Source organism: Tetrao urogallus (assembly GCF_951394365.1).
Source record: "Tetrao urogallus genome assembly, chromosome: 5".
In the NCBI taxonomy this organism is placed as follows: Eukaryota; Metazoa; Chordata; class Aves; order Galliformes; family Phasianidae; genus Tetrao; species Tetrao urogallus.
The window spans coordinates 22729080-22756497 of record NC_136818.1 but is presented as its reverse complement, the minus strand read 5'-3'; the positions used below and the strand labels follow the sequence as shown (position 1 = coordinate 22756497).

The window sequence follows — 27418 nt, the reverse complement described above, 5'->3', positions numbered from 1 at the left end:
ATCCTATTTCTCAACCACCCAGGCGGGTGCCTTCATTTGCAGGTTGCTCAGTGGTTCTCAACTATAAATAGATTATTCTGTTTCCAGGATAGTTCTGGAAAGTAGAGGAAAACCCATCAGGACTCCCACTCCAGGGAGAAGCTGCAACAAAACCTCTATGAAAGGCCAGCAATTCTAGTGCAGCTGCTATAGGTCAACAGGACACGAGAGATTTTGAAGCAGAAGCTTACTTAGCTGCATCAATCACCACCTCAGTCATCTTCCATCCCAAACACAGCTTAAGAATTTTGGTTGCATCACCAAGTTTGTTTTCCCGTTTGAAAGGGATTCCAGCCATGCAGAGATGGCTGACTTGTAAGCAAAAAAATAAAATAAACCCACATCACTTTCTCAACCCCCCCACCCTGGTTCCAGCCTCTTCATAGATCTGCCCTTTCTCTTTCCAACTTTGTCTTTTTGTTTTCTGTCCACTAAATATCTGAAACAGTGGTTAAGACATTCTGGCTGGCTGCCTATCCTTATAAATGTTCTAAAACTGTTGTTAGATGATCAACATGTAAATTTGAGCAGACTGATTAGCATGGAAATAAGAGTATCTCGCTGAATGTTCCTCATAGCCAAAAAAAAGCAGTGCTAGGGCCACAAGCAAGCAAGGCTTACAGGCATCGCTGCCTCAAGAAGCAGAAATGCAGAGAATCCATCTTTTGCATCTTCTGTGACCATTCTCCCTTCCCTACTTTTTTGTTCCTACTACAAAAAAAAAAAAGGCCAGCAGTTTGCTGCCTCTACCAGTAGGGCTACAACTTAAAAGAATTTTAAGGATTAAATTAAGGATTAAAAAGAATGCACAAAATAATTTATATTCAAATGGGAACAGAGAAGAAAAATAAAACAGTTCCTAAAATAAATACACGGATTCTTTAGACTAGCACATGTGTTTGGTTTCTATTTGTTTCAGCATTGTTTTAACACATTCTCAGATCTGGTTAGTACCCTGGCATGCTCTAACAGAAATATGGAAATCACCAGTCTGGAAAATTATCAGATTTCCTATGGTGAGTGATAAAAAAAAAGCACAGCTAGTCAGAGGCTGCTTGATGCCAGAAGTCAGCAGTCTTTCAGGGTGTAAAGCCAGCTGAGAACCTGACAGCACTGACCCACGCACTCTCTCACAGAAGGCAAACAGAAGGGCAGATACCTGCCTCCAGATGCTGTGCTTCCTGCTCCAGCTGCATGCCAAAGCCTGTGCTCTCACTGCCTTTTGTGCAAACACTGCATGCTGCCAATTCCTGCCTTGCACCTCATGGTATGTAAGGCTGAGGCAAAAGGGTGATTTCATTCCTTAGAGAGGTCAAAGTGCACCCTTCTCCCTTCATGCACCTCACCAATCATTCTTAAGTAATAATAAAAGGAAATTTTTATATATGCTATATCCAATTCTAAATAATATGCAAAGATTAGAGAATAGTGCACCTTTCATCTTGTATAAAGCAAATGTTGGCTTTTACTAATAGAATTCCCACTAAATTACTTGCAATAATTCAAAATTTCAGATTCTACACTAATATTTAAAATAAACAATCTTAGAGTAGTTTAGTAACAGTAAACTCTGTAAGACCAACTTTCATAACCAGAAAGTATTAATTTCTCATTCTCACTGAATTTAGATTACATTCTTCACCAGAGATAACATGGTGCCAATTCTAAGAGTGAAGAATGCTTCTTGTCACTGGCTATGTGAACAGGACTAGACTTTCCTTCCAATATTCTCAAGCAGTATTTTGGGGCTGATGTGCTGGTTTCCCTGCCACACTTTCTGCACCACTCCCTTATTTACCAGTTCAGTGCTACAGAACACCTACACACATATCATACTTGTCAGCAGGCAGCATTCTGTTTCAGCAATCAATCTTACGTGCTAAATTCACTTGCCAAGGGCTGCCACATCCCAGACCGCTTCCCATAATCAGCTTCAGAGTCCTCCATGGAGCATCCCAGACATCTCACCATTAACAAACAGCCAACAAGTGGCTGTGCTCCCTGCAGGAAGGAAGGACTACCTGGGGTTCCTCTGCTGGCCTTCTGGAAGCCAAGAATGGTCTGCAGGGCTGACCGGAGCACTTCCCTGGCTTCTCTGATTTGACAGAAATAGACAGCTAAGTAGAAAACCTATATCTGTTCTTTTGTATTACCTCCAGCCTTCAAAGAATCCCATCACTTCTGATTACAAAATTGAGAAGTATCTCACAATAAAGCCAACTAAGACAACCGCAAAATCTGCTGCAGAGTTTAGGGGGTGAAATTCCCACATTTCTGCTTTGTTCAGATGTCACTCTCTCTTTGCAATGGTTCATTGGTTTTAAATAAAACAATATTCACTGCTAATATGTTTGAACCAAAACATTTTGTGCCTGAATGCTGTTGTGCCTCCATACAGGTTTGCAGACGATTTCCTACACAGAGGAAATGGTAACCATCTCACAAAGCTTCAAATCAGATTCATCTCCAGTTGACTTCCGCATAGAAATTACATTCTTTGCAGTCAGTAACTCAGGGAAACTGACTTATTTTGCTGAACTATAAGCTAGCACAGATATTAAGATAAAAAACATCCTGTGTATTGGAAACTCCCTCGTTGTTACAGACTAAGCACAACAGCAATCACAATTACCCACTCACGGTGCTACAAGTCAGTGACACCTCTATAATGGTAAGGAAATGTACATGGGAGGAGTGAGATCTGAAGTTGGCATTTGTACATCCCACATTCTGAGCCTTCCAAAGGATGCTGCACAATCCATGTTCCCATCACCTTGGTACAGCCAGTATTTTAACTGCAGTGTGATTGCTTAATCACACTGCTAGGGAATAAAAAAGAAAATAAAGATAAGAGTAGCTCCTTGTTAATATGCAGTTACATTTCTCTTCACTGTCTAAATCCAGTTCTGATTCAGACCACACATTCAGTCTCAGCAATTACACTGGCACACACAGCTGTAGTACTGGCCAGGAGCAACGAGACATTCAAGAATTTCTTCTTGCTCTATCCTAATTCATAAAATATCCAATAGGTCAAAAAATTAACCTTGTCTCATTTCTGAAGTTACCAGTCATTACAAAGATAATGAGCACAAACTGACCTTTCAATCTGCCCTGACAGCAGTTCCTTGCTATCAATCTCAACACTCACTCCTTGGAGCAGAGAAGCTGACACATGAACTTCAGAGCATTGCAGTAATACTTCCTGTTCTCATCTTCTGCTCTGTTTCCAAGTCTCTCACAAATAAAAAAAGCTTCAAGTGCTCCATCTTGTCATTGTAATGGAGATACAACTAGAATTGCTGGCTTCAGGAAGATCTGTCTCTTCTATGTCTCAATAAGAATAGCATTTCTTGAGTGAGTAGTAATGCTTACAAATGCAGGTGGGATATCAAAAGCAATCATGTAGTATCAGGAAGCTGATTTTTCTGCTTAATAGTGAAAAAAATCCCAAAACAAACACTAAATGCACTAAGAAACAGCCTTCTTTAACCTCATCCCTATCAAAGTAAAATTATCAGCATATTCCATTGCCTGAAAGGAAACTGTATTTGCAAGAAGTACAAACACTTGAAAAGTAATTACGTCTTTACCAAATTTACTAACATTATTAAAATACAAAACACCAACCTTCCAGAAGTTTATCCGGGACAGAAACAAACCCTTCCTCCAGACTTAGCCCATCTCATTCCTTTAGTTTGACACGGGCTTTAAGGACAAATGGAGGCATTACTGACTACTAAGAATCTACTGAAATATCCTTCCCCTCCTCTTTTGAAAAAAGTGATCAACTTCATATAAAAAATCCTTATGTTCTAAAGTCAGTCAGGTCAAATACAGTGACAAGCAACAAACATCTCCTTTTAATCTTCTCTCTTCCACGGGATGGTAAAACAGGTGGGAAACAACACAGCATTTTTTTGCTGCTCTAGTTCCTCTCTGCCACAGTGATACAGTTCAAAGGAGAGTCAATCAACTAGCCCAACATACTTCCTAGCTTAAAAATAACAGTTAACTTGTTAAAAAAATACATTCATCAGAACCTTGGCTGACCTGGAGAAAAGGCAGTAACAGCTTGGTAGCGTCTCAATTCAGAGACATCATTGGAGCTAGAAAAGCTCAAAATTTGATTTATGTATATTATATACATATATAGACTCACATATTCATGAGTCTAGCTGTTCTCTAGTGGCAGGTATGCATAAATAAGAGGAAATAAATCTGCATGGTTTGAAATTTCACAACAAAATACCTAAGACAAAACAAATACAAAAAGGATTATAAGGAGAAATAGCCTTCAAGACTATTAAAAGCTGTTGGAGGGAAAGAGAAGAGAAGAACATCATTACCAGATCCATAGCACAAGAATAAAGGGAAAATCATAGCTTTTCACACCTAATGGACAGAACTGCAAAGCATTGGAATAAACAGTGGGATTTCCTGCACTGGGTGCTAGTAGCAGCTTGAATTAGTAGTACTGAAATTAGCATGGGTACAAATAAGCAAATGAGCTCCCAAAGCTCTCAACTCTAAAAGGATTCTCAATACAGGTCTTTAATCTGTTCAGGTATAAACGAAGCAAAATGCTGTGCACTGCACTGGTTAACAAAACGCCAAGCTCAAGAGAAATGAGAAGCACAAGATTCAGGTCTTATTGCTGAGGAAGATTCCAAAAGAAGACCCATTATACAGATGGAGCTGCCGCTGCCATGAGAAGCATAAAGGACAGAAGACAGCCTACCAGCTCAAGGCTTTAAAACACAACACTGCCTACACTAAAAATTCAAACAAAAATCACAGTAAACTCAATCCTAACTATGACGACAAGCAACTATATCAGGAATATGGTTAAGAGGAATTCCTAGGCAGCTTACCTGAGTGGGCCGTAATTCAACATTATAAAAGCCAGTATCACCATCACACATAAGGTTCTTCTCTTGGGAGATGATACTTTGAGCTTCTGGTTCTAGAAAGGAAAAAAACAAGAGAGAAGCGACACAAAGATACGTCAGAAGTGAAACAAACCAAATTATGCTTATTTCATTACAGTCAGACCTTCCTTGCAGCTACTTACCTCTAACACCACTTCATCCAGCTGCCTCTTCAGTGTGCTATTTTCTTTCTTGAGCTTTTCATTCTCCAGTAAGGCTGCCTCCAGCCTGGCCTCTAGCCCTAGCATGTATTCTTTCTTTTTCTTTCGTGACTGAAAGGCTGACTCACGGTTCTTGATCATGCGCTGCTGTCTTCTCAACACATTGATCTAGAGAGGCAATTCAGAGTCCTGTTAATAGCATGCAATTACAAGTGCCTCTACTTCATACATAATTACCGCTCCTTCACTTTGTCAAAAGTCTTGCATCTCTCATTCTGCCTCAAATCAGCCAACGTGTTTAGCACAGAAGTTATGGTACATCTCCAAGAGTTGCAGCTCACAGATAATTAAACTAAACAAGTCCTGCATCATCTCTGTTCTCTGCTGCATTCTCAGCCTTTGCAGGGGACACACCAAGTACATTCAAACAGCAGTCTGATTTAATCAACCAAAACAAAGTAAATACGTATCTATAGGTCTGCAAGGCAGCAAGAACGTCTTCACTTCAACATGTAATATATAAGAGCTACAATCAGCTGTTTTCCTAAGTCCTAGTTTTTTTGGTTTCTCCTGAATGGAAGCCATTTCTGTAATGACTACATTTGCTTCTGCACTTTTTCCAGCTCTGTCATACAGTTTTTAATACTATAGAATATGCAGTCTGAGATCAGCTATGTGCATCAAGCATATACATATTATATGGCATATACTGGGAGCATCTTACATTAACATTTTAATTTATATAAAAAGAGTGTTTTTGATTCAAATTTCCTAATCACTCCACTTAATATGCTTGATTTCACTCAGCAGTGTTCAACAGCACACAAACTGGATTCCTTCTGGATGATGCCAAATCAGCAAATACACTCCAGGAGAGCACAGAATGCACTCCAGCTACTAGCAGACATTCAGACTGTGAGATCAGACATGGACAGTTCAAAGGCACTCCTCCCTATCTCCCAGCAGCCTTGGTGACTCTGCTGCCTTTCTGAAGCAGAACAATCTATCTTCATTTACCACTTAGTCATTTTGTGGTTTGCACAGAGTGGGACGACCCAGACTGAAGGCATCTCGCTGCTGACAAAGACAACGATGATTGATATGGCAGAGCTACACAAGACAACTTGAAACTCCAAGCTCAAAGGCTACTCTGCAAGTTTCCTTTTCCACACAGATCAGCAATGGCAACTGTGTTTTTTGTTTTATTAAAACCAGAAGAATTCCATCGCATCGTTAAGCCACAACAGGATGGGATTTAATTATTTTTACTCTGAGAGACAACCCAATGGTGTATCTTACACAGACCTGATTATCCTCTAGTAGCCTCCAGCACATACCCTGGAGTAACATTTATGTTAGAGCATAAAAGCTGAAGAAAAAAAAAAAAAGAGATCTACTTTAAAAGTGTAGGGAAACTAAACAAATTAGTCATAGAACAGTAGCATTAAAAAGATCAGACTGCTAAGGTTCAGCTGCCTAAAGAACCTTAAACCACAGCTTTCGAACTGTGTATACTGGTATATGGACAATATATTGCTGTAGAGCATTGATGTCTACAAGGAAAATTGGCTACAGAGTGTCATCCTTCTTCATGATACTGGGGTCTGTTGACAGAGACTAAGAATACATGTTACAGTGCATTAAAATTTCGGGCTGTCTCCATGCTGATCTAATCGCTTTCTGTAAAAGGTTGTTTATTACACGTCTCGTTTGGTGCCATCAAAAGCCTGTGAAAGTGAAGCTGCTTGTACTTATTCTAGCTTTTAGAAGAGAGTGGAAAAGGAATGGATTTTAGCATGTTCTCAATAGCCCTTAGCTTTGCGATGAATCTTGTAATGCTACAATACTTAACGTAAGCAAACGTCTGGAGACATAGAAAAGCTTTTTTTTGGAGAAAAAAATAAAAACAAGATTTGGGCTAACTGAGGACTGGAATACATAACACATACCAGTCTGGAGCCAGGATCACTTCAGCTACCCAGAGATGAAAAAACAAGGCATGAGTTCATGTAGCAGCTTTGGCTTTTCTGAGTTGTGTGATACTCCAAACAAGTACTTTTAAAAAGAGGTTTTACATCCTGAAGTTTAACAAAGATGACCAATTCTTGTTTGCATACTTTCTTAAAATTACTCACTACTACACAGACTTTTATTTTTAGTATTTGGAACCTCTGGTAAATCTACCCAACCCCTGGAGAAATGTTGGAGTTAAGGTAGCAGCACAGTGTTCGTACACTGGAGGTATGTTAAAAGGTACCTCTATTGCTGTTTCCATCCCTACCTGCTACGTTACAGGTGGTTTTTATCTCAACTGCCCTCCTTCAATCAGTGTTCTCCAAACACCATCATGAACAGCAGCTCTGTCCTGTACGATCCAAGGTCCATGTGCAATTACTGATTGTCAGTCAATGACATATTAATCTCACTTAGACTCAAACTTCCACAGATAAACAACTATTTCTGTCCCTGATTCATTTTATTTTAGCAAACAATCCCTAAAATACTTCAGGCTCCTTGGCCAACCCTCCAGTACTTGCCTGGCTTTTCACAGGGAGCAAACCCTATCTGCATACTTGTTCCTACCTAACTCTGATGCAGGAAGTAGAAAGAGCTGTGGGAGTGAAATAACAGCAGTGCTTAAACTTGGAAGCAGTACAGCACCAGGCACTACACAGCTGGCTTGGCACCAATACAAACACGGTGATTGTTGAGCATTTTGATAATCAAAAAGAGGGGGAACCAGTTCATAATGACAGACAGCTTAAACAATATTACTTTTCAGCTGTGTTCAACTCTTCTGTGTTCAGCTCTACTTCAAGGTACCAAACACCTCTGCTAACTTAACAATTTCAGGTTCTCGGGGGACACAGACTGTAAATGGAAAACAACAGCATTAAAACGAAACACTAATCAGTGATGAAATTCTTACTTCCCAGCTCTAAAAATTACACCATCACATAAAAAAAAACAAAACAACAGATGTTGTAAAGAGAAGGGAAAGGCCTGTTGCAAAACTCATGCACTTTTACAAATAAACTCTGCTACCTCAAAATAGGATTGCAAAGTTTGAGCAAGATGTAACCTCCACTTGGATGCAAGCTGTGTGGCACACGATTACATATTCCTGCTAGAAGACAGCACACGTCACTGGGTAAAAGTTAATTTAATGACAAAAATTAACAGCTCTCCCCAGGGTTTTGGGTACACACACACTGGGAATATTAACACAGAGCTGAAAGCCCAAACCACCTCAGCTTTACACTTGTTGGCTTCTTACCTCAACTTACAAAAGCTCCTGCCTTTGAAAATACGTCTTAAATGCAAGAAACACGAAACCTATAAAAGCATTTCTCTGTTCTGTTGAAAGATCTGGACATTTTGTCTCCTACTCAACAGAACACAACTTAAGAGTCTATCTCATACTGAAGTTACCCAATGCGCAGCACAGAAAATGGGATTCTTTAACAGAAATACATACTTACACTGAGGAATTTCACACAATCATATCTTTTATTAGCAACAAAATGAGGAATTAGAATTGAACCCTTTCTCACTAGAGTGGAAACATGAGAAGGGTCTATAAGCACACAACTGAGCCGGACTCCCTTGCACGCCTACTGCCTGTATCTCATACCATTTAACTACAAAGGGAACAGCAACCCTTTTTTTCATTTAACAGCTTCTTTCCTCCAGCTGGCAGAGTGGCTTGCAGAGGCAGCATGTCTTTTGTCCAATTTTGTAGTGAAAAGCTCTTCACCAGTTTCCCAGTGAAGAATGACTGCAATGAAAGCCTTCCACTCCTCTGCTGCTGGCAAGCTGCCTAGACGTGCCCACCAGGATGAGCACCACTCAGGGCCCTCACAAGCACATATTAGCACCAACCAATCTTAGCTTGATCCATTTGAATGGTTGAGTGTTAAGTTCATAGCTTATCCCTCTTAAACCCAAAAGAAAGTTCTGCAGTGTTTCTTTTTATCCTGCAACATCTGCTTAGATTAGCAAACAAGAACATGTGTTAGAGAGCTCATATGACAGCTACATCTGTGCAGCTCTGAACACCACATATGGTGTCTACAGCAGTTGCAAGATGTTTTAACTCCATTGATGCTGCCTGTATCCGGGAACATTTGTTCTTCTTCAAAGTGTTGTTTCACAATATGTATCAAAGAGCAGCTGCAGCTGTTTTTTTCATGCTTTGGTAAATGTAGGTAAGACCAGTATTTAGGCTGACACCAAGTCTTAAAATTGCCTCCTTAGAACTTCTTTAGGTGGAAATACCCACACAACCATCATATAAAACACAGCCAACCATTACCCAGGCTATACACTTGACTATGGACTGTCACAGACATAGATATGAAGTGTAATGACAATTAGGAGCTTTTGTCAATTAAACCTCATTTTTAACACAGTGGCAAGATGCCATACTCATTGTGGTTACAGGGAGCCACAAATCTAATGAGTGCTGACAGAGTTCTTCAGCTTGGCTTTTTATATCTAGCTATTATTATTTAATAATGTCCTCTAACTGACCTTCTGTTGCCTTTTGAAAATTAAGTTTCCATTGCAGTGTGGTTTCTGACTTAAGTAATTTTTTCTTAATTAAAAAAAAACGCAGCTCAGACACAAACATAACAAGTGAAAAAAATTTACCATCAAGTGTGACCAGCAGCACAATTCTGAGCTGCTAGGAAATTGTACAAAAATTCCATTTCAAAGAAGGCACACGCCTCAGTGAGAATCAGTGTCCTGCACTGAAACTTCTGGTGGCCAAGGTGGCACATCAGGCAGAACAAATGGTACACAGTTATGCAGAAGAAAATGAGGCAAGTGTGCAAGAGGAAACTCAAACAAACTGCATGATGAGAAGGTGCTGCAAACCATATCACCACTTTGTTAAGCTGTAACAATGGCTTTGCTCAAATTTATGCCAAGTCCTTTGCTGAGTCAGAGTCCACAGAAGCTCACTGACATGAAGAACAGGACTCTCAACAGCAAATATCTGAAACACTAATACAAAGATGACAAACACAGCAGAGCTCTCTCAGTTAAAGGAGAGAAGATATCAGTGCTCAAAAATATGTGGTAAGAGTGTCTGAAAAACAATCCTGCAAGTTTAAATTAAACCTGTAAGACAATCTGAAAATACTAATGCAGTTCTCTTGCACAATTACACAAATCTAATTGTTTTGGTCCAGCACAGCCAATGTGCCTGTTACTGCACAGTATCTCTTCACCTAGACAGGTATGCTTTCCAGCAAGAAAACTATGTAACGGTTCGACTGTTCAAGAATAAACCCCTAGAAGAAGTTCTGCTTCATAAGCAAAGATGGAACTCTTTTTCCAGAAGATTTGGATCCAAGGTCTAACTGAAGTTCCAAATTTAGAAGAGAACAGCCTTAGGCAGAAAAGAAAACACCTCAAGAACCTGCGCCCTATTTGCATTAAAACTGGGAACAATGCTTGTTTCTGTGCATGAGAACAGTTCTTGATAGCAGAAATAGGCCATTTGGGATGGAAATTCTTTTGCAAAGCGTGACACTGCTAAAGAAAGGGTAGAAGAATGAGTCTGAGCTACTAAATAATTAATGCATTGGAAAGTTATCCAACCAGTTTGACACTTCCACTCTGTTCTGCATTAATGCCAAATGAACACACAGCTAATAGTCAGCACGGCTAACTTACCGTTAGTACAGCAATGCTAATTTGTGCCTGCTGAGAACAGGGGTTAAAGACTTCAAACATTAAGTATTCCATATCACACCTTATTAAGTTTCAGCTATTTAAGGTCGCTCCAGTTTTATTTGTCCCATGTCCTTTGGAATTTCGTAAAGAACAACTTCCTCAACATTCACATTTGTTGATTTCTTCACTTTAGAGGCATAAAATTAATTGCCTTAATAACAGCTCTCACAAAAGTTATTTCAAAAAGAGAGGCAGAACAGATGGTGAGTGAGTGTCCTTAGGAAATACTAATGACTGAGCACCTCTGCCAGAAGCCACACTGAACTGCTGCCAGCTGAACAGCACTGTGAAACTTATGATCCTTGCCAGGTAAGTGGGTCACAATACTGCAAAATTCCCTGCGGATGGACACTGCTTTCTCCTCCACACTGAGATGCAATAGGGCATAGCTCACAGTAATTGTGCCTGGGACACTACAGCAAAGAACAACACCCTGAGAGTCTAAATAAGAAGCTTCAGTATCCTCACCCAAACGCACCTTCCTTCAACAAAACACTCTGAAGTGCCCTGGGGGTCGTACAATATTCGGTACGCAGGTAACTGAAAGGTGGTTAATGCCAAACTTTGATTATTGGCTATCATCAGACAACCAGTACTTACATCCAGCCCCACTGCCGGTGTGGTGCTTTGGAGCAAGGGTTTAGCCACTGTGATTTTGCCATTTGCTGAGCCATTCGCAGCAGTCGCAGGCAGCGCACTCACGGTGTGATTGTGCAGCTGCGTGGTCCCTCCTGTGACAGCAATGACTGGCTGGGAGGCAGGCAGCACCCCAGAAGCCTGCAGCTGTACCACTGCAGGCTGGGGAAGCACCACTGATTGACCTAGAACACAAGAACAAACATGAGTGCTCAGCGTATGATGTGACATGGATTTGTATATGATCCGTTTATAGGGCAACAGTGTTACAGCTGGTAGGAAGTCTTGCTCCCCTGATCCATGCTACTCATCTTCAGCACTAGTATATTCCACAGGGGAAAAGAAAAGTCTCAAAACTAGTCTGCATCGCTCTTAACCTTACCCTATCCTGCAAACCAAAACTATACCTACTAAAGAAATCCATTAAAATCAATCTCTCCCCCAAAACCTAATGACTTTTCAAATTTAATTTAAAAAAAAAAAAATTAAAAGAAATCAACTCTTTTTAGAAGCATTATTCGTTTCAGTACTGCTAATGCTTGAAACACACAAAGCAACTTTATCAAGGAACCTAACTAGTTCATCTTAATTCTTCTTCTCCCTTTTGTCCATCTCTATTTTACTGTTCTGTTCAGAGGAAATGTTACTACACAGAAGTGACTCATACTAAAAAAAAAAAAAAAAAAAAAAAAAAAGATGAACAGGAAAGAACAAAGTTACAGTTTCAAAACACAAGTTAATGTCTCAACTCACACTAAGACAAGACCAGACCAAGTTGTTGGAAAAAAAGTACTGCCATATATTAGAAACATTATGCACAGACTGAACAGAGCATAAAGAAAAACAAGCAGAAAAAATGAGGTAATTTCCAAAGAGCTTTGAAATGGAATTAAGAACACTCACATCCAAGAAATTTCAGTCCAAGAACTACATTTAACTCAAGCAGGTGCTCGAGTAATATTTTCTTGCATGAAAGCACATGAACATCTCTTTAATCCTTTGTAACAAGATGACCTGGCTGCCTTTTAGAAGCAGCACATTCCAGCTGACATTCCAATCAATATGCACGACTCTGTACTACAACACTTAGCCAACTTTCTGGAAGATGAAGTCATTTACCTAGCACTCCAAGGTCTTATGTTTGAGGTGTAGGATTAGGTCTCCTTATTGCACAGACGATCTTAAAAGGCACAGTAAGTTTGCACTATCCTACTCAACAACTTCAAATGGTAAATTTGAGATACTTCCAACAGTTTTTTTTATACGTAGAACATGTGATGGTCTAACATTGTGCTTTCTTCTTCTAAGCTTTCATGGAAAGGCCTATAAAGGTATCGCTCTTCACACTCCTTGAAACTAATGGCACGTTTTAATCTGGCAGCTCCTGCCACGTGCAGAGAATTTTTAATAATGAAAAAAATCCCTATGGTTTTTGTGATAGAAATAGCACTAAAGAATTCTAAAGTGCACCGTCAAAGTAAATACGTTCTTTACCTCTACTGCCTCATAGAAGCTGCTCTCAGGGAAAAGAAGCTGTACCACTGTATTTATAACAAAAAAAATTTGTACCTCCAACATCCCTTATTCCAGATGGTATTTTATCAGCTGGAACATCAGACAGTAAGAATTAGGTCACGCTGACTGCGCTGACCTGTTTTAAGTAGACCATCAGCCTTAAGCATGTTGCAACAAATGTCAGCCTGTCCAGCCATGGCTTAGTTCCTTTGATGGCTGAGCAATTAGTAAGAAAGAAATTTTTCACTATTAAAATAATTTCTAGATACTTTCACTGAATGTATTTATCTCCTTTCCCTCCCAGTCATCGGCTGTGTAGTCAATTGCAAGAATATGCAGCCATCAGGTGGTGGAAACAAGCAACTGCATCTGACTATTTCTGCAATGCAAGTAATGTTCCTGCTCTCTTGGCAGAAGAATAAATAATGCTCAGGATTCTGAAATGAAGACCCGGGCTTAAATAAACCAGTTACAGAGTAACAGGACAAATGAAAACATACAGATGGACAGGAAATCTGACCTTGTTATCATCAGCTTATAGTTTTAAGGAAGTACTCTAACTCCTAACACCACTCTCATAACTTTTAGCAGATTTTGTAACAGCTTATTTAATATTATTTAGTTATATAAAAAGCTATAAACTCATGTTTCACATGGGTGAAAATGGCTTACTCCTCCTTCCCATGTTTTCAAGTTTCATTCAGCCATCCTTACTGACTCTGTTGATCTTCCTTTGGATAAAACAGAGTACAACTGGATTAACCTTATGCATCACTTGCCAATCACAAGTAGAACAGAGCAAAAGATTCCTAGAGATCCATCCAGATCAGCAGCTTTATCTCCATGACTCCTAATGCTGAGGATAACCTCTTTTGTCTTCTATTCCACACAATGTTCAGGTACCTGATGTTTTTCACACAGCTACATAAGAGAGAATTTAGGTTGTTTTCTTAGCATGAAGCTTTTTCAGCAAAGCATGCATCACTCTTCTCTTAATCCTACCCCTCCTGTTTCTTTTTTCCTATCCTTCCTGTTTCACCTGCCACATGTAACTTCAATCTAGAGACTATCCCAAACAGACATAGTGTTTACCCCCAGGATTTGGCTCTGTGATGACAATTCACCTACCTTTGGGAGGTGCTGGCTGGATGTTAACAACTGGCTGATGCTTTGGCAGTGGCACAAGTGTTGGAAGTGTCTGAATAATGATTGTTTTAGCTGGGATGCCAATGTTAGCCTGAGCCTCAGGTACAGCAGGCAAAAGAGGCTTTGGTTGTATTGATGGCCTAGACGCTGTCTGACCACATTTCTTCAGAGTCTTCACAGAATTATTCGCTAGGAAAAGAAAGAGACTGAGTTGGATCAGAAATTCTGAAGTGAAAAATCTCAGTAGAGATAACGTGGCCTTTGGTATGTTTCATTGTCCATCTATATCTGTTAAAACTGATGTATCTATAGGTGTGGAATCTAAGTAACTCAATCTCTCGTACCGGACCGAGAAGTGACGCCAACAATCGGTTTCTTCTCTGCATCTCCTTCAGAGGACGCAGGGCTTCTGGAGCTCTTGCAGTAGAGGGAGATAGGAGACAGCTGGGAACTGCAGCTGAAATCCATATCATCCTGCAAACAGAAAGTAGATGAGACTACTACTTCAGAAATAGATAAAAGTGACTACTAGAAATTCAGAGTACAACCCTGTCTTTCATCACAGGTGTTGCTACTGAAGGAAACAGGAGAAACGCTTTCCTTTGCTATCTTATTCAGTGCCAAGTACCACTGACAACCAAAGCAGCACCCACTCTATATCAGCAGAACAAAAGGGTGGAGAGACCAGCAAATGCTAGACTCGGACACCTTTAGAAGGTATTTTGTTTGGAAAACAGGCCAATAAACACAACTGAGGAAACAGAACTGAACATGCTTTTTTAGGAATGGATTAAAGGACTAGAAGAAGGAAAACATAATTGAAGGAAAGTAGTTTTTGCAAGGGTTGAAAAAAAAAAAAAAAATTAGTTTCTTTTTATGCTATGAAGTTAACCAGATAAATCAATAGGTTTTTTTTTTTGCTTCTCTCAGCTGGGCCTGAATTAATCTTGCTATCTATGTTACATGGAGGTTTCTGCATACAGGCACATTCTGCACTGGAGAGTCCGCAGATGATGGAGAAGGGACTGAACAAGTTGAAGGGGCTGGTGATAAGGGCTCCGTCTTCACATTTGCATCTGCAAAAGATAAGTAATTTTTCTCTGTACAAGTTCTTTACAAGGGGAAATCAGTGAAGAACATCACTCTATACCAGCTATTTAATTCCCAAAGCAAGACACAGCAGAAAATTGTGAGATTAAAGATATTTAGATTGTAGGGCAGCTCCTACCAGCTGTACCCATGCTACAGAAACACAGCATAACTTCTCACCATAGGACTAGATCAAATAGTGCCACAAAAATTACCAGTACCATAAAGCTGTAACAGCTCACCCTTGTGGAGCAGGATGGAATTGTCATACCCGCAAAATTTAGCTAGTAAGTTACCTGAATAAGAGTGGCTTGTAATATTCCAAAGGTCTGAGTCCCAGGACATCAAATCCAAATCAAAATGAAAGTTACACAGATCATTTTCCTGAAATGACTGTTCAGAAAGAGAAACAAGAGAAGAAGGCAATATACAATGAGACCATCAGCTGTTACGTTCTCATTCTTATGTTTCTGGACAAGCAAAGGGACTATCACTTCAGTTGCCTTAAGAACACAGCCTTAAGAGGGGCATTCTCAACTGGAATACATGAGATGAGGCTTCTTTTAAAGCCTGGAGCTGTAGGATAAGAGCATTTCTGTTCAAGAATACCATTAATTACCGTCATGTTGTCAGTCATTTGTAAAGCAAAAATTCTAAGTGAAGTCACTGAACCACCTTGAATAAATTACAGGATTGGTGACTCGTTGCCATCACTCTCCTTCACCTTCATTGGAAGATTAATGCTCTTTCATCATCAAATCTCAAAGCACCTTGTAAACAAAAATAGTGTCAGCATCAGTTTAATGAGAGAATGAGAGACACAAGGAGTAATTTGCTCAGGAACATACTGACCATCTCAGCAGAGATGAATCAGGCCTCTCTACACTTGAATGAACTGACATCACCACCTTCTAAAACCAGAGACACTGGCTCCACAGTCCAACAGGAAAAAAAAAAAAAGGAGAATAAAATCACCTCCTACACATCAGTTATTGCACAGCCCCTGAAGCAACAGCCATCTTTTTGCTTCACATTTTTCTGTTGCTAAGCCTCAGCTCTCAATCAAAATTCCTATCAGCACTAGCACAAAAAACAGAGTGCTCTCTAACGCTATACATACAGTTTATATAAATACACAGGCAGGATTTACTTGCTAAAACCTTCCCTGAAAACATATCTTCCTTTAAATTCTCAGCTTGCCTCATAAAGGGTGGCTCAGAAAGTCCGCAGACCACACAAAAATGGATATTTGCAGGCAAGGGTGAAGAAAAAAGCTCATCAGAGCACACCAAGAAAAGGAATGAGCAGAAGCCACAGCTCAAGCTGTGCAGTAAGAGTCTCCCACGTGTAACTGATGCTAATATGCTGAAAAGCGATGGGTTGGCCTCGCACAATCCAGCGGTTCCCAAGTTTTCCCTAGTGCCTGTCCTACAACTCCTGTAGGAATGCCCATACTACCTGGGACTAATGTGGGATAGCACACAGGCTGCGTGCTAGGCCATAGCAGACAGAGGGAAGGCAGAAAGAGGCACAGAGAGTGGTAAATCCACGAGGCAAACGCGCCAGTATAGAGCCAGAAGGAGGTGTGACCACACAGCGAAAAGCACAGGGTTTAATTTGCTGCGTCGGAGTCAAGGTTGAAGAGAAAACCCTCAAACAGACAAACGCGTGCCTTTAGATGCGACTTCCAAACCCACCGCCGTGCCACTGACAGTTCACAAAGGGACGGGCAGCCCCGCCCGGCCCGCAGGTGCCCGTGACGCCCTCCAGCCGTGGCCACGCGGCCCCGCAGCGCCGCGGCCACGCGGCCCCGCAGCGCCGCTCTCCCCTGACCCCAGCGCCCCGGCCGGCCGGTACTCACGTCGGGCTCGTCCCTCGAGGCGCGCCGCGACTCCGCAGCACCGAGCAGCTCGCCCAGCTCCTCGCCCAGCACCGTCTCTGCGGGGAGATAGCGGCCTCAGCACCGGATGCAGAGCAGGGAGCCGAGCTCCGCCCGGCCACGCGTCCATCCCGGATCCCCGGTCACCAACCCCTCCCGGTCGCTCTTACCCCAGTCGAGTCCGCCCCCCGCCGCCGGCAGCAGCCCCATGGGCTCCCACTCGGCCTTCGCCGCCGCCATCGCTTCCGGCTTCCTACTCCCGCACACGTATACTTCCGGCAGAAGCCCCGCCCCCTACGGCGGCCGCAGAAGGACATACTAGGCCCGCCCCAACGCGCTCCGCCCCCACGCTGTGACCACCTCCCATGGAGCACACGCGGACCTCGGTCGAGGGCAAAGGCCTTTATTGAGAGCCCGTTGGCACGGACCCGGCCCCAGCAGAAGGCCGGGGACGGGAGGAGGGCTACAGTCCGCTTTTCCACGTCCCTGCTGCTCTTCAGCGGCCTTGCCCACGCGTGGGTGTAGACTAGGGCAGGTACACAGCTCTGTCCTCCCAGCCCCTGAGTGCAGCTTCAGGCCAGCAGGCAGCAAGGGTCTGCAGGGCAAAGCGAAGTACAGTCAGGGCTCGGTGCTGGTGGGGGCAGTGCTTCTGGCTTCGCTTCGCCTGCAGTGAGATAGGAGAAGTGACACAAGTGAGGTGGCTGGGCTTATGCTCCCTGAGTTTTCCATCCAGATAAGCCCACGTGCTGCCCAGAAGCAGTGGATTTTTCATGCACACCTTCCAATGTGCTGCAAGCACTGCGCTGGCATTCACCTTACAAGGTGGAGTCATAGGCTGCATTGGTGAAGATGCCTGGTGCCCCCAGGTCACTGGGAAAAAAACATAAAGAGTGTCAGCTGGGGGGGAAAAAAAAGATAGGAAACATCGTGCTTGCATGAGAAAAGCACTCATGTCTTAGCCATTTCCCCCCAGGGGCTGCACTCTGCAGAGACTCCTTGAAGAATCCTTGTATTCTGAAGCATACCAGTTGGCACATCCTCATCAGCCCCTAGCTATGCTCCTACTGCTGTACAGGCAGCTTCACGCATGCAGGTAGAGGTGATGGTAGTAGGGAGGGGTCCACAATGATATCCACCCGTCTGCAGTTAGAGACACTCCTGCCAAGTACAAATCTTACCTGGTGGGGGTCAGGAGCTTCTTCTTCTCCTCTGAAAGCGGAGTTGAAGTGTCCATGGAGAGTGCAGATACAAAAGAAAGAGTCAGATCTTTTTAGTGAAGGTTTGAGAAGCAGCAGTAGGATTTGACAAACCAAAACAAACTTGTCACGCAACCCCATTCCATCTTATCCTGGAATAATTGCCTTTTGCCCCTTCAACAATGATGGCATTTTTCTGTTTCTGCCCCCAAGTTGTGGCTGATGCTCTCCGCAGGACCCAGGGCCAGGGAGATGCTGCTGGATTGGGCCAACTCACAGCACATAGGACGTGGACTGAGACAGTCACAGCTATAAATTCTTTTGATCAACACTCTTTCCTTGGGGCTCTGTAACCACCTGGTCTGAGAGTCCCTAGCCAAAGCACCCCCTGGCTGCAGTTGTTTCAGTACCTCTGTCGCTGAGCTGCTTGGCAAGCAAGGCGATGAGAGTTCCGGAAAGCACAAGGCCAATTGCTGCCAGGGCACTGGTGCTGGTGTAAACCAGAACTTGTTTCAAAAAAGCAGCAGAATCCTCTGAAAAAGGCCCACAAACACTCAGGTTGTTATCAAAGGAATTCCACAGGGACAAAGATGCCGGGTGCCTCCTCCAGCCTCAAGATGTACTGCAGGAGGCTGGGAAGCACAGCCCCACCATACCTTCACAGACTGGGGGATGCCTGGTCCAGTTTCCTGTGGCTGAACACCTAAGCATCTCTGCTCCCATCTGGATAAATCCTTCTTTGCAGGAAAAGCTGCAAGTGGAGTTGAATGTGAAGTTCCCATGTGGATGAGAGCAGTTGAGGTGGCCATGGCTGGGGGCATTCAGGACTGGACAGCTGATGGCTGCAGGTAGAGCACAGCAGCAACACTGATGAGACAGAATTGTTGGCAATGGAATGAGGGCACAGGGGCTAGAGAGCCAGGGAACGAGCAGGGGATGAGCTGGGGTGCTCAGGGAAAAGGGATTCTGGGGAAAGCAATCTGCTAGCACAGAGCAGTGGGCAGTGTCCTGGCAGTTCTCAGAAGAACTGGAGATTTCAGAGCGTCTGCCTCCTCATGATGCTACGTATTCACTGTGCGTAGCCCTACTGGGGTCACAGAAAGTGTCAGGATAAAGGCAGCAATGGGGACTCCATCACTGCATCCTTACACAGCTCCATTCCACTTGCACTGCTTGAGTGCACAGGGCTCAGCTCCTCTATCTCCCAGAGGAGAGACTGGGGATATATCCTGGGGAAGGGGCAACTCTTCATCAGGGTACACAGTCCAGGAACAGATGTGACCACCACAGTTCTACCTTGGCATTGCGAGGTGTCCCCAGTCCAGGTTCCAGTGGCCATGCACTCACGGCTCTGTGGCCCAATCAGCTCAAATCCTGTCTGGCAGGAGAAGTCACAGATGGAGCCAAAGGTGAAGTTTCCATGGATGTGGGAGCAGTTCAGCTCTCCATGCTCTGGAGCGCCAAGCACTGGGCAGGTGATGGCTACATGAAAAAGAAGCACACCTTAAGCAGGAGCCAAGTAATTGTGGGATTGAACTTTTGGGATCAAGAGGATAAAGAACATCCTAATGCCATCCCCATACCAGTTACACCCCAAACTCTAGCAGCAGCTCTACCTTTGCACTGTGGAGTATTCTTGCTCCAGGTCCCCATAGCTGTGCACTCGCAGCTCTCTGGCCCTATGAGCTCAAACCCTGACTGGCAGGAGAAGTCACATATGGAGCCAAAGGTGAAGTTCCCATGGAGATGTGAGCAGTTCAGCTCTCCATGCTTTGGAGCACTCAGCACTGGGCAGGTGACAGCTGCAAGGAGAGCAGGTCTCAGGGCAGATCCTGTTCATGCTGGCAGGAGCACATCTCCATGTCTGGAGATGGGGAACCCAGAAGTTCTGGGTCAATTCAGTCTGTGCCTGCTAGGTGCAGGGGATGGTGTTCTGGTCTCAAGGAGTGTTAATGCCTGGACAGGGAAGTGTTGGCAGACCCAGTTCCTTGCTCTGCAGGGCTGTCAGTGCCAACTCTTTGAGGCGGCCATTGTGGACAGAGGATTTTCATTACTGGGACACGATGGCAGCACCTCAGTGATGTGCCAGCATGTGTCAGAGTATCAGGAGTGCACAGAACAGCACAACAGAGTTGGGAGCTGCCTTTTGGATGCAGGCATAGGGCAAGCTGGGGGCATGGCCCTCACCCTGAAAGCTCAGGGCTGATGCAGTGCAGTGGTGCTGCAGGCACCAGTGCTGTCACCATTTGTGGAGGGGGACACTGGTGAGAATCATGGGCCTGTGTGTGCATGTGGTGTTGGGGCTGCTGAGTGACAACTGACAGGCTGAGGACAGCACAGGGCAGCCCTGTGGTAATATCAGTGACACTATGAGCTCTAGCAGCATCTCTACCTTTGCATCGTGAGGTGTCCCCAGTCCAGGTTCTTATAGCCATACATTCACGGCTCTGCGGCCCCATCAGCACAAACCCTGGCTGGCAGGAGAAGGCACACGTGGAGCCAAAGGTGAAGTTACCATGGATGTGGGAGCAGTTTAGCTCTCCGTATTCTGGAGCACTGAGCACTGAGCAGCTGATGGCTGAAAAGTAAAAGAAGCACGTCTTAAGCAGGAGCCAGGGAGCTGCAAGGCTCAGCTGTTGGGATGAGAAGGCTAATGCAGCTGAGAACATCCCAGAGCCAATCTCAGGCCAGTGACATCTTTACCAGCAGCTCTACCTTTGCACTGTGGGGTGTCCCCAGTCCAGGTCCCCATAGCTGTGCACTCATGGCTCACTGGCTCCATGAGCTCAAACCCTGGCAGGCAGGAGAAGTCACACGTGGAGCCAAAGGTGAAGTTTCCATGGATGTGGGAGCAGTTCAGCTCTCCATGCTCTGGAGCACTAAGTACTGGGCAGGTGACAGCTGCAGGGAGAAGAGGCACACTTCGAGCAGGAGCAGGGTTACTGTGGGGTTGAACTGCTGGGACTAAGAGGTTGAAGAACATCCTAATGTCATCTCAAAGCTCTAGCAGCATCTCTACCTTTGCAACGTGGAATGTCTCCAGTCCAGTTCCCTGTGGCCATGCACTCATGACTCTGTGACCCCATGAGCTGAAACCCTGGCTGGCAGGAGAAATCACATATGGAGCCAAAAGTGAAGTTTTCATGGGGATGGGAACAGTTCAGCTCTCCATGCTCTAGAGTTCTGAGCACTGGACAGCTGATAGCTGAAAAGTAAAAGAAGCACGTCTTAAGCAGGAGCCAGGGAGCTGCAAGGCTCAGCTGTTGGGATGAGAAGGCTAATGCAGCTGAGAACATCCCAGAGCCAATCTCAGGCCAGTGACATCTTTACCAGCAGCTCTACCTTTGCACTGTGGGGTGTCCCCAGTCCAGGTCCCCATAGCTGTGCACTCATGGCTCACTGGCCCCATGAGCTCAAACCCTGGCAGGCAGGAGAAGTCACACGTGGAGCCAAAGGTGAAGTTTCCATGGATGTGGGAGCAGTTCAGCTCTCCATGCTCTGGAGCACTAAGTACTGGGCAGGTGACAGCTGCAGGGAGAAGAGGCACACTTCGAGCAGGAGCAGGGTTACTGTGGGGTTGAACTGCTGGGACTAAGAGGTTGAAGAACATCCTAATGTCATCTCAAAGCTCTAGCAGCATCTCTACCTTTGCAACGTGGAATGTCTCCAGTCCAGTTCCCTGTGGCCATGCACTCATGACTCTGTGACCCCATGAGCTGAAACCCTGGCTGGCAGGAGAAGTCACAGATGGAGCCAAAAGTGAAGTTCCCATGAAGGTGGGAGCAGTTCAGCTCTGCATGCTCTGGAGCTCTGAGCTCTGGACAGGTGATAGCTGCAAGAGAACAGGTTGTAGGGCAGGATTTGGGTGGAACTGAATGTAGGGATTAGTGTTTAATCCCAACCTAATAAACCCAAATTTGAGGTGGCGAGTCTTTGATCTTCCTTTCTTACCTCAATACCAGATGGCAAGCCTCACTTTCTTGTACACAGCAGTAGCACTGTTGGTACAGTGATTTTTGCTCCACATGAGAAGCAGTTGCTGCTGTACCAGGACCTGGTTTATCCCTGGCACACTCTGGATCACAGTTCCATGGCAGAAGACCATGAGCACCTTATACAGAGCCTGTTTCCCTACAGGATGCCCACCTCCCAACCCAGCACCCAGGCACACTGGCTCTATCTTTGCCATAAAAGAGGGAGCCTGACCAGGCGCCCTCAGCTATGCACCACAGCCTCTCTAATCCTGTTCTCTCAAAGCCCTCCTGGCAGGAAAAGATGCACATGCAGTTGAAGGCAGAGGCTCCATGTGAGTGGGAGCGGTTGATACAGCCTCCTTTAGGATCCACCACTGCAGGACAGGTGATAGCTACAACCAGATGCAGGCAGAGCTGGTGAGGATGGGATGAGCACAGCCGTGTCATCCCATGTCCCTGTAGTGCCCTAGGGCATGTCCAACCCTGCTGCAGCCAGAGCCTGTGCTTGGTGTTGGAATAAACCAAATTGTCAATGCTCACTAACACAGCTTTGTTATCAGTTTTGGCAACCAAGTCAGCTGATTATTTGCAGAAAAGAAAAATCCATCATACATCAAGCAGGAAAAAACAGAGCTGTGCTCTGGAAAACAAGATGTGGGAACTTGGAAAGCCAGGGGCAGGAAAGGTCAGGGCAACTTGCTGTATGGTGCATGGGGGGACTTCCACAAAAATGACATCACATCAGCTGTTGGTGCCTGCTCCATATCTGCAAAAATCCCTGGGCCACTGGCCTGCCTAGCACTGCCTCACTAGGAGATTGCCTTGCAATTAGCGCTGCCAGTTTTAAAAGTGTGTGTACTGCTAGGGCTGTCCATACAGGAGATACCCCTTTGTGTCCTGTACCTGCTTCAGGTCTTGTCACATCCTTGTAACCACACGTAGACCTGTTATACAGAGCAGATGGAGCAAGACTCCACATAAACCCCAAGCCAAAACAGCTCAATGCCTCTGGGACACCAGCAGCTACAAGCCCTCAAGATACCAACAGGAAGACTTTCTCTGCATAACACACCACAGCTCAGTTCTTTTGTGGCTTTCTCCCCACAGTGGTTTCCTGCCTGCCCTGTTCCACCCTAACACACCGCCTCTTGCCCTTCTGCCCAACCCAGGCAGGGTGCACCCCTCCCCCAGCCATGTGACAGCTCCCATTTCTCTTCTTTAAGTCCTTCTGAAGCACCCAGCACCTTCCCAAGGAGCAGTCAGTGCCTCTAGCATGATGGAGGAACCAGGACACCAGCTGTACACCAACACAAACAGGGAGTGAGCATCTTCATGCGGGAAATTGCAAGGGTTTGCTTCATCTACACACCAGAATGCACTGTGAGAGTGATGCTGAGCATCAGTGCCACACTCCAGAGCCCCAGACCATGGCAGTGCCTACCTGTGCATGTGGGGGTCTCCGCCGACCACTGCCGATCAGCCAGGCACTGCAGCTCATCCGCACCTCGCCATTCAAACCCTTCTGGGCACCAGAAGGTGCAGGTGGAGTTATATCTGAAGTCTCCAAACGGATGGCTGCAGTTCATGTATGCTCCTCTGGGTTCGAGTATGGAGCACTGCACAGCTAGGAGAGATGCAGCCACAGCCTGTCAGCAGCATGAGAGACCCATGCTCTTTGCTGGGGCTTCAGCTTTCCAACAAAAGAGGGGTATTTGGGGGATATACAGCCCGAAGCACCATCCAGGACAAGCACCTCAGTCCCAAGCAGAGCCTGCTGGGTACTCACCATTCTCACACTTGTCCCCTTCAAAGCCGGGGTGACACTCACACCTGTAGCTCTGGATGACCTCCACACAGTCACCATGCAGGCCGCAGATCAGGGGCTGGCAGGAGACTGTGCACATTGACCATCATCAAGGGGTGCCCTGTCCTGCTCCCAGCCCTCCCCGTGTTCTCAACACGCACCCTTGTAGCACAGTGCCTTCTTCTTCTTCGTACAAGGCTCATCGTTCCACTTGCCTGCCTCTGACGACCGCTTGATGTAGATCTCCACGCAGTCCTGGTTGAACTTGCGGTTGTTGGGCTCCCCAGTGGCCCAGTTGGCCGCTTCCTTTGTCAGTGCTTTCTTGGTGCCCACCCAGGTCCAGATACCTCTCAGCTTGCGGATGCCAATCCAGTAGTATTTGCCATGATAGGGCAGGGTGCGATTGAGGTACTCAATCTCCTCCTTGTTCTGGATGGCCACCAAGTCGGTGAAGAACGTCTGGCAGTATGTCCTGGCATCGTCCCACTCATAGTCCTCCTCACTGTAATAGTATGTCCAGGCCCCCACCTGCATCACCACACCTGCGGGAGAGGATGTGGTCTGGGATTGCTGCAATCCCAGGATTGACAGTGCAGGAAGACAGTGCAGGTCTGGGAACAGGGTTGGGGGACCTGAGGCTGGTACCAGAGCCAAGAGCCACCAGCAACCAGAGGGAAAAAGTAGGGGAAGTGTGGATGAAAACAGTTCAAAGAGATGTGTAAGAATCTGGCATGGCAGAACAAGCCATGGTGGGGCAGAGGGGCAGCAGAGAAATGAGGAAGGTAGGAAAGAGCTGGGGCTCCCCTCACCATAAAGATCTCCCAAAGAGTACCTTAAAACACATTTCCTTCTACAAATGTAAAATTGCTCCACATGTGTGGTTTTGTTGTTTAGTTGTTTTCCCTACTTTATTTAATTTACAATTCTCCAGGAGGGTCAGTTTTGCACAAGAAAGAAGACCAAGCATGCCCCCATGCCCAAAAGCATCCTCATGCCATATTGCATCCCCAATCCAGAGGTGGCCCAAAGAGCTGCAGAACACTGCATTGCAAAACACAGCCTTGCAGAAAGCAGTTCATGTCTTGGCCATGCCCACCAGGGAAGGCAAAGCCCAGATTAACTGGAACCCACGCCCAGAAGTGGAAGGCACTTTGATGAAATACTGCTTCTGTTTCCCACCACAACTTGATGTAATCAAGAAGTTTTTGCCACCAAAAAAAAAAGCTTCCTTCCTTCTCCCTAAAGCAGGTATGCCCACAGCTGCAGAAAGCAGCCCAAAAGCAAGGTGGGGACCAAAGTCACTCCAAGAAACAGGCCTGAGGTACCCTGTCACGGGAGAGCACATCTTACACTTTCATTGTGAAGGCAACGGTCTAGGCATTGCAGATTAAATACAAATACAGGGCTTCACAGATATAATTAGGGCTCTAGCTAGGCCAGTTATCATACATTTTCCTATGCAAAATCCCTACAGCTTGTCTGGTTTTCCTTGTGGAAGATCCAACTACCTGTTTTGTTAAACAAAACCAAGAAAAATGTGCTCTCCAAAAGCAGCCCAGCTTCTCAATTCCTAGGGCTACCAGGGCACAAACTTAGGGCAACTGCTGGGAGCCTGCCCTGGCCCCTACTACCTCTCCTAAGAATCCCAAAAAGGACCCAGATCCCAGGAAAGACCAGGGAGCAAATCTACAGCCACCCTGTCATGCAGACACACTCCTGCCTCATTCTTCCAACTCATGCAGCCCCGTATGCTCAGTCTTGCCTCACCTCTCCCCACCCACCTGAGCTGAGCCCCACCGGGGTTCTGTTAGCAATACAGACAGCTCCATGCCTCCTGCCCTGTGCAGCGTGGCACAGTGCTTGCAGCACTCAAGGTGCATTTGTATTCTTGTTTTCCTTGCAGAACTAAATCTCAGTCTCCTCCTGACACTTCCACTTTTGCCTCTGCTCTTCTGCTGATTTGCGAAAGGTCTTTTGTAAACGGACTCAGACCACACAGGATTTTTAGGACAGAGTACATTTCTCTCCCCCTGCAGTGCCAGTATGCAAAGCAAAGATCCTGCAGGCACCAAAGCCAAGTGTCTGCTGGGCCCCCAAAATAACTCTGCTGCCCTTCTCCAGTTTCCCCTTCCCTCAGGGTCATGGTGGCACCTTACCACATGTGAAGACAGCGATGCCCAGGCAGCAGACGCCACAAGAGCCGAGAGCCCACATCCTCCGAGCGCAGTGCTGTCCCACAGTGGTGCCCTGTGTGCTGGGGAGAAGGGCATGAGCATGCATCCTTGCCGACTGCAAGGTACCCACCCACAACCTTCCCTGCCCCCTACCCGAGCAGACCCCAGCTGTCCCCGCAGGAAGGAGCAGGCAGACCTACCACGCCGGTGCTGCAGGGTGCCTGCTGTGCCTGGCCCTTGCCCTGGGCAGGCAGCGCTACTCACGCTTCCTGCAAAGTCACAGAGCATCACTCCCTCCCCTCAGTTTCTTCCCCTCCTGACCCAGCCCTGCTGCCAGCCCGCATCCTGCCCAGCTGCGCTCCCCACTTCCAGGAACCTGCTGCCAGCTGGAGACTGAGACCCCAACGAAGGGCCAGCCTGGTGTGCGGCCACCCAGAGCCCTCCAACTCACCATGTCAGTGACAGCAGTGAAGAGAGGACAGAGCAGGATGAGGTGTGTGGACCTGCACCGGACAGAGCAGGAGTGTGGTGCGTGGCTCCCGGATACCACTCAAGACCAATTAGTTACACAATGTATTTTCCTGTTTCTGCTTTTTTAAATCTTTATGAGAAAGGTCCAAAAGTGGGACAGGGGAACTTCCCCCATTAAATGTCCTTTATGAACATCTATCGGTTCTTCAGGAAGGTGCCCGTTGTGTATGGTCATATCACAAAAAAAAAAAAAAAAAAAAAATTGTAGGTAAATTTGTAGGTGAATACCTACAAATAGGTATATAAAAAAAATATACTTATTTTTACACATACTCTACTTCTAAGCAGTATCATTTTGGCAAGGTTTTCTGCGGGAATTGCTCCGCTCACTTCCAGTTAAAGCCAAGGCAGAAGCCCTTTGGGTCACATGCACATTCCAGTTCCAGAGAAATAAGTAATGCTCCAGTGGGACTCATGCAACACAAAAGGAGGAACCCATCTACAAAATCCATAACTCATTACAGTGCCTTTCTGCCTGGCCAATGTAAATGAAATTCTGTTCCCGTTCTTTGTCGTCATCCTTGCAAAATGTTCTACTGCAATTCTTCCTCTTTCTGTACATGCAGTAACCCAGCAGCATTCGCTTTACCAGCTCCTG

At 45.3% G+C, this 27418-nt stretch overlaps 2 protein-coding genes across 2 annotated transcripts in view; both read right to left on the bottom strand.

Annotated features, from left to right (window-relative positions):
• The window catches only part of ATF6 (activating transcription factor 6), a gene marked incomplete at both ends in the record, with an annotated part of 73699 nt that extends 56318 nt beyond the window's left edge, over window positions 1-17381 (bottom strand). Inside the window, 9 exons of the mRNA XM_079536197.1 lie at window positions 4914-5005; window positions 5114-5299; window positions 11477-11697; window positions 14156-14362; window positions 14518-14647; window positions 15155-15249; window positions 15559-15655; window positions 17124-17200; window positions 17312-17381. Of these exons, the coding sequence (XP_079392323.1) occupies window positions 4914-5005; window positions 5114-5299; window positions 11477-11697; window positions 14156-14362; window positions 14518-14647; window positions 15155-15249; window positions 15559-15655; window positions 17124-17200; window positions 17312-17381 (1175 nt within the window). The remainder of the gene's footprint in view (window positions 1-4913; window positions 5006-5113; window positions 5300-11476; window positions 11698-14155; window positions 14363-14517; window positions 14648-15154; window positions 15250-15558; window positions 15656-17123; window positions 17201-17311) is intronic.
• A 575-nt stretch (window positions 17382-17956) lies between these two features.
• LOC306946743 (P-selectin-like) lies at window positions 17957-26329 on the bottom strand (the record flags this gene model as incomplete). Its single annotated transcript, XM_079535845.1, has 15 exons — window positions 17957-18011; window positions 18320-18350; window positions 18748-18870; window positions 18994-19179; window positions 19634-19819; window positions 19954-20139; window positions 20730-20915; window positions 21053-21238; window positions 21357-21542; window positions 21680-21865; window positions 21984-22169; window positions 23753-23935; window positions 24098-24205; window positions 24277-24657; window positions 26272-26329. 15 exons carry the CDS (start codon window positions 26327-26329, stop codon window positions 17957-17959), a joined length of 2427 nt encoding a protein of 808 aa, XP_079391971.1.
• Between the last annotated feature and the right edge of the window lie 1089 nt (window positions 26330-27418).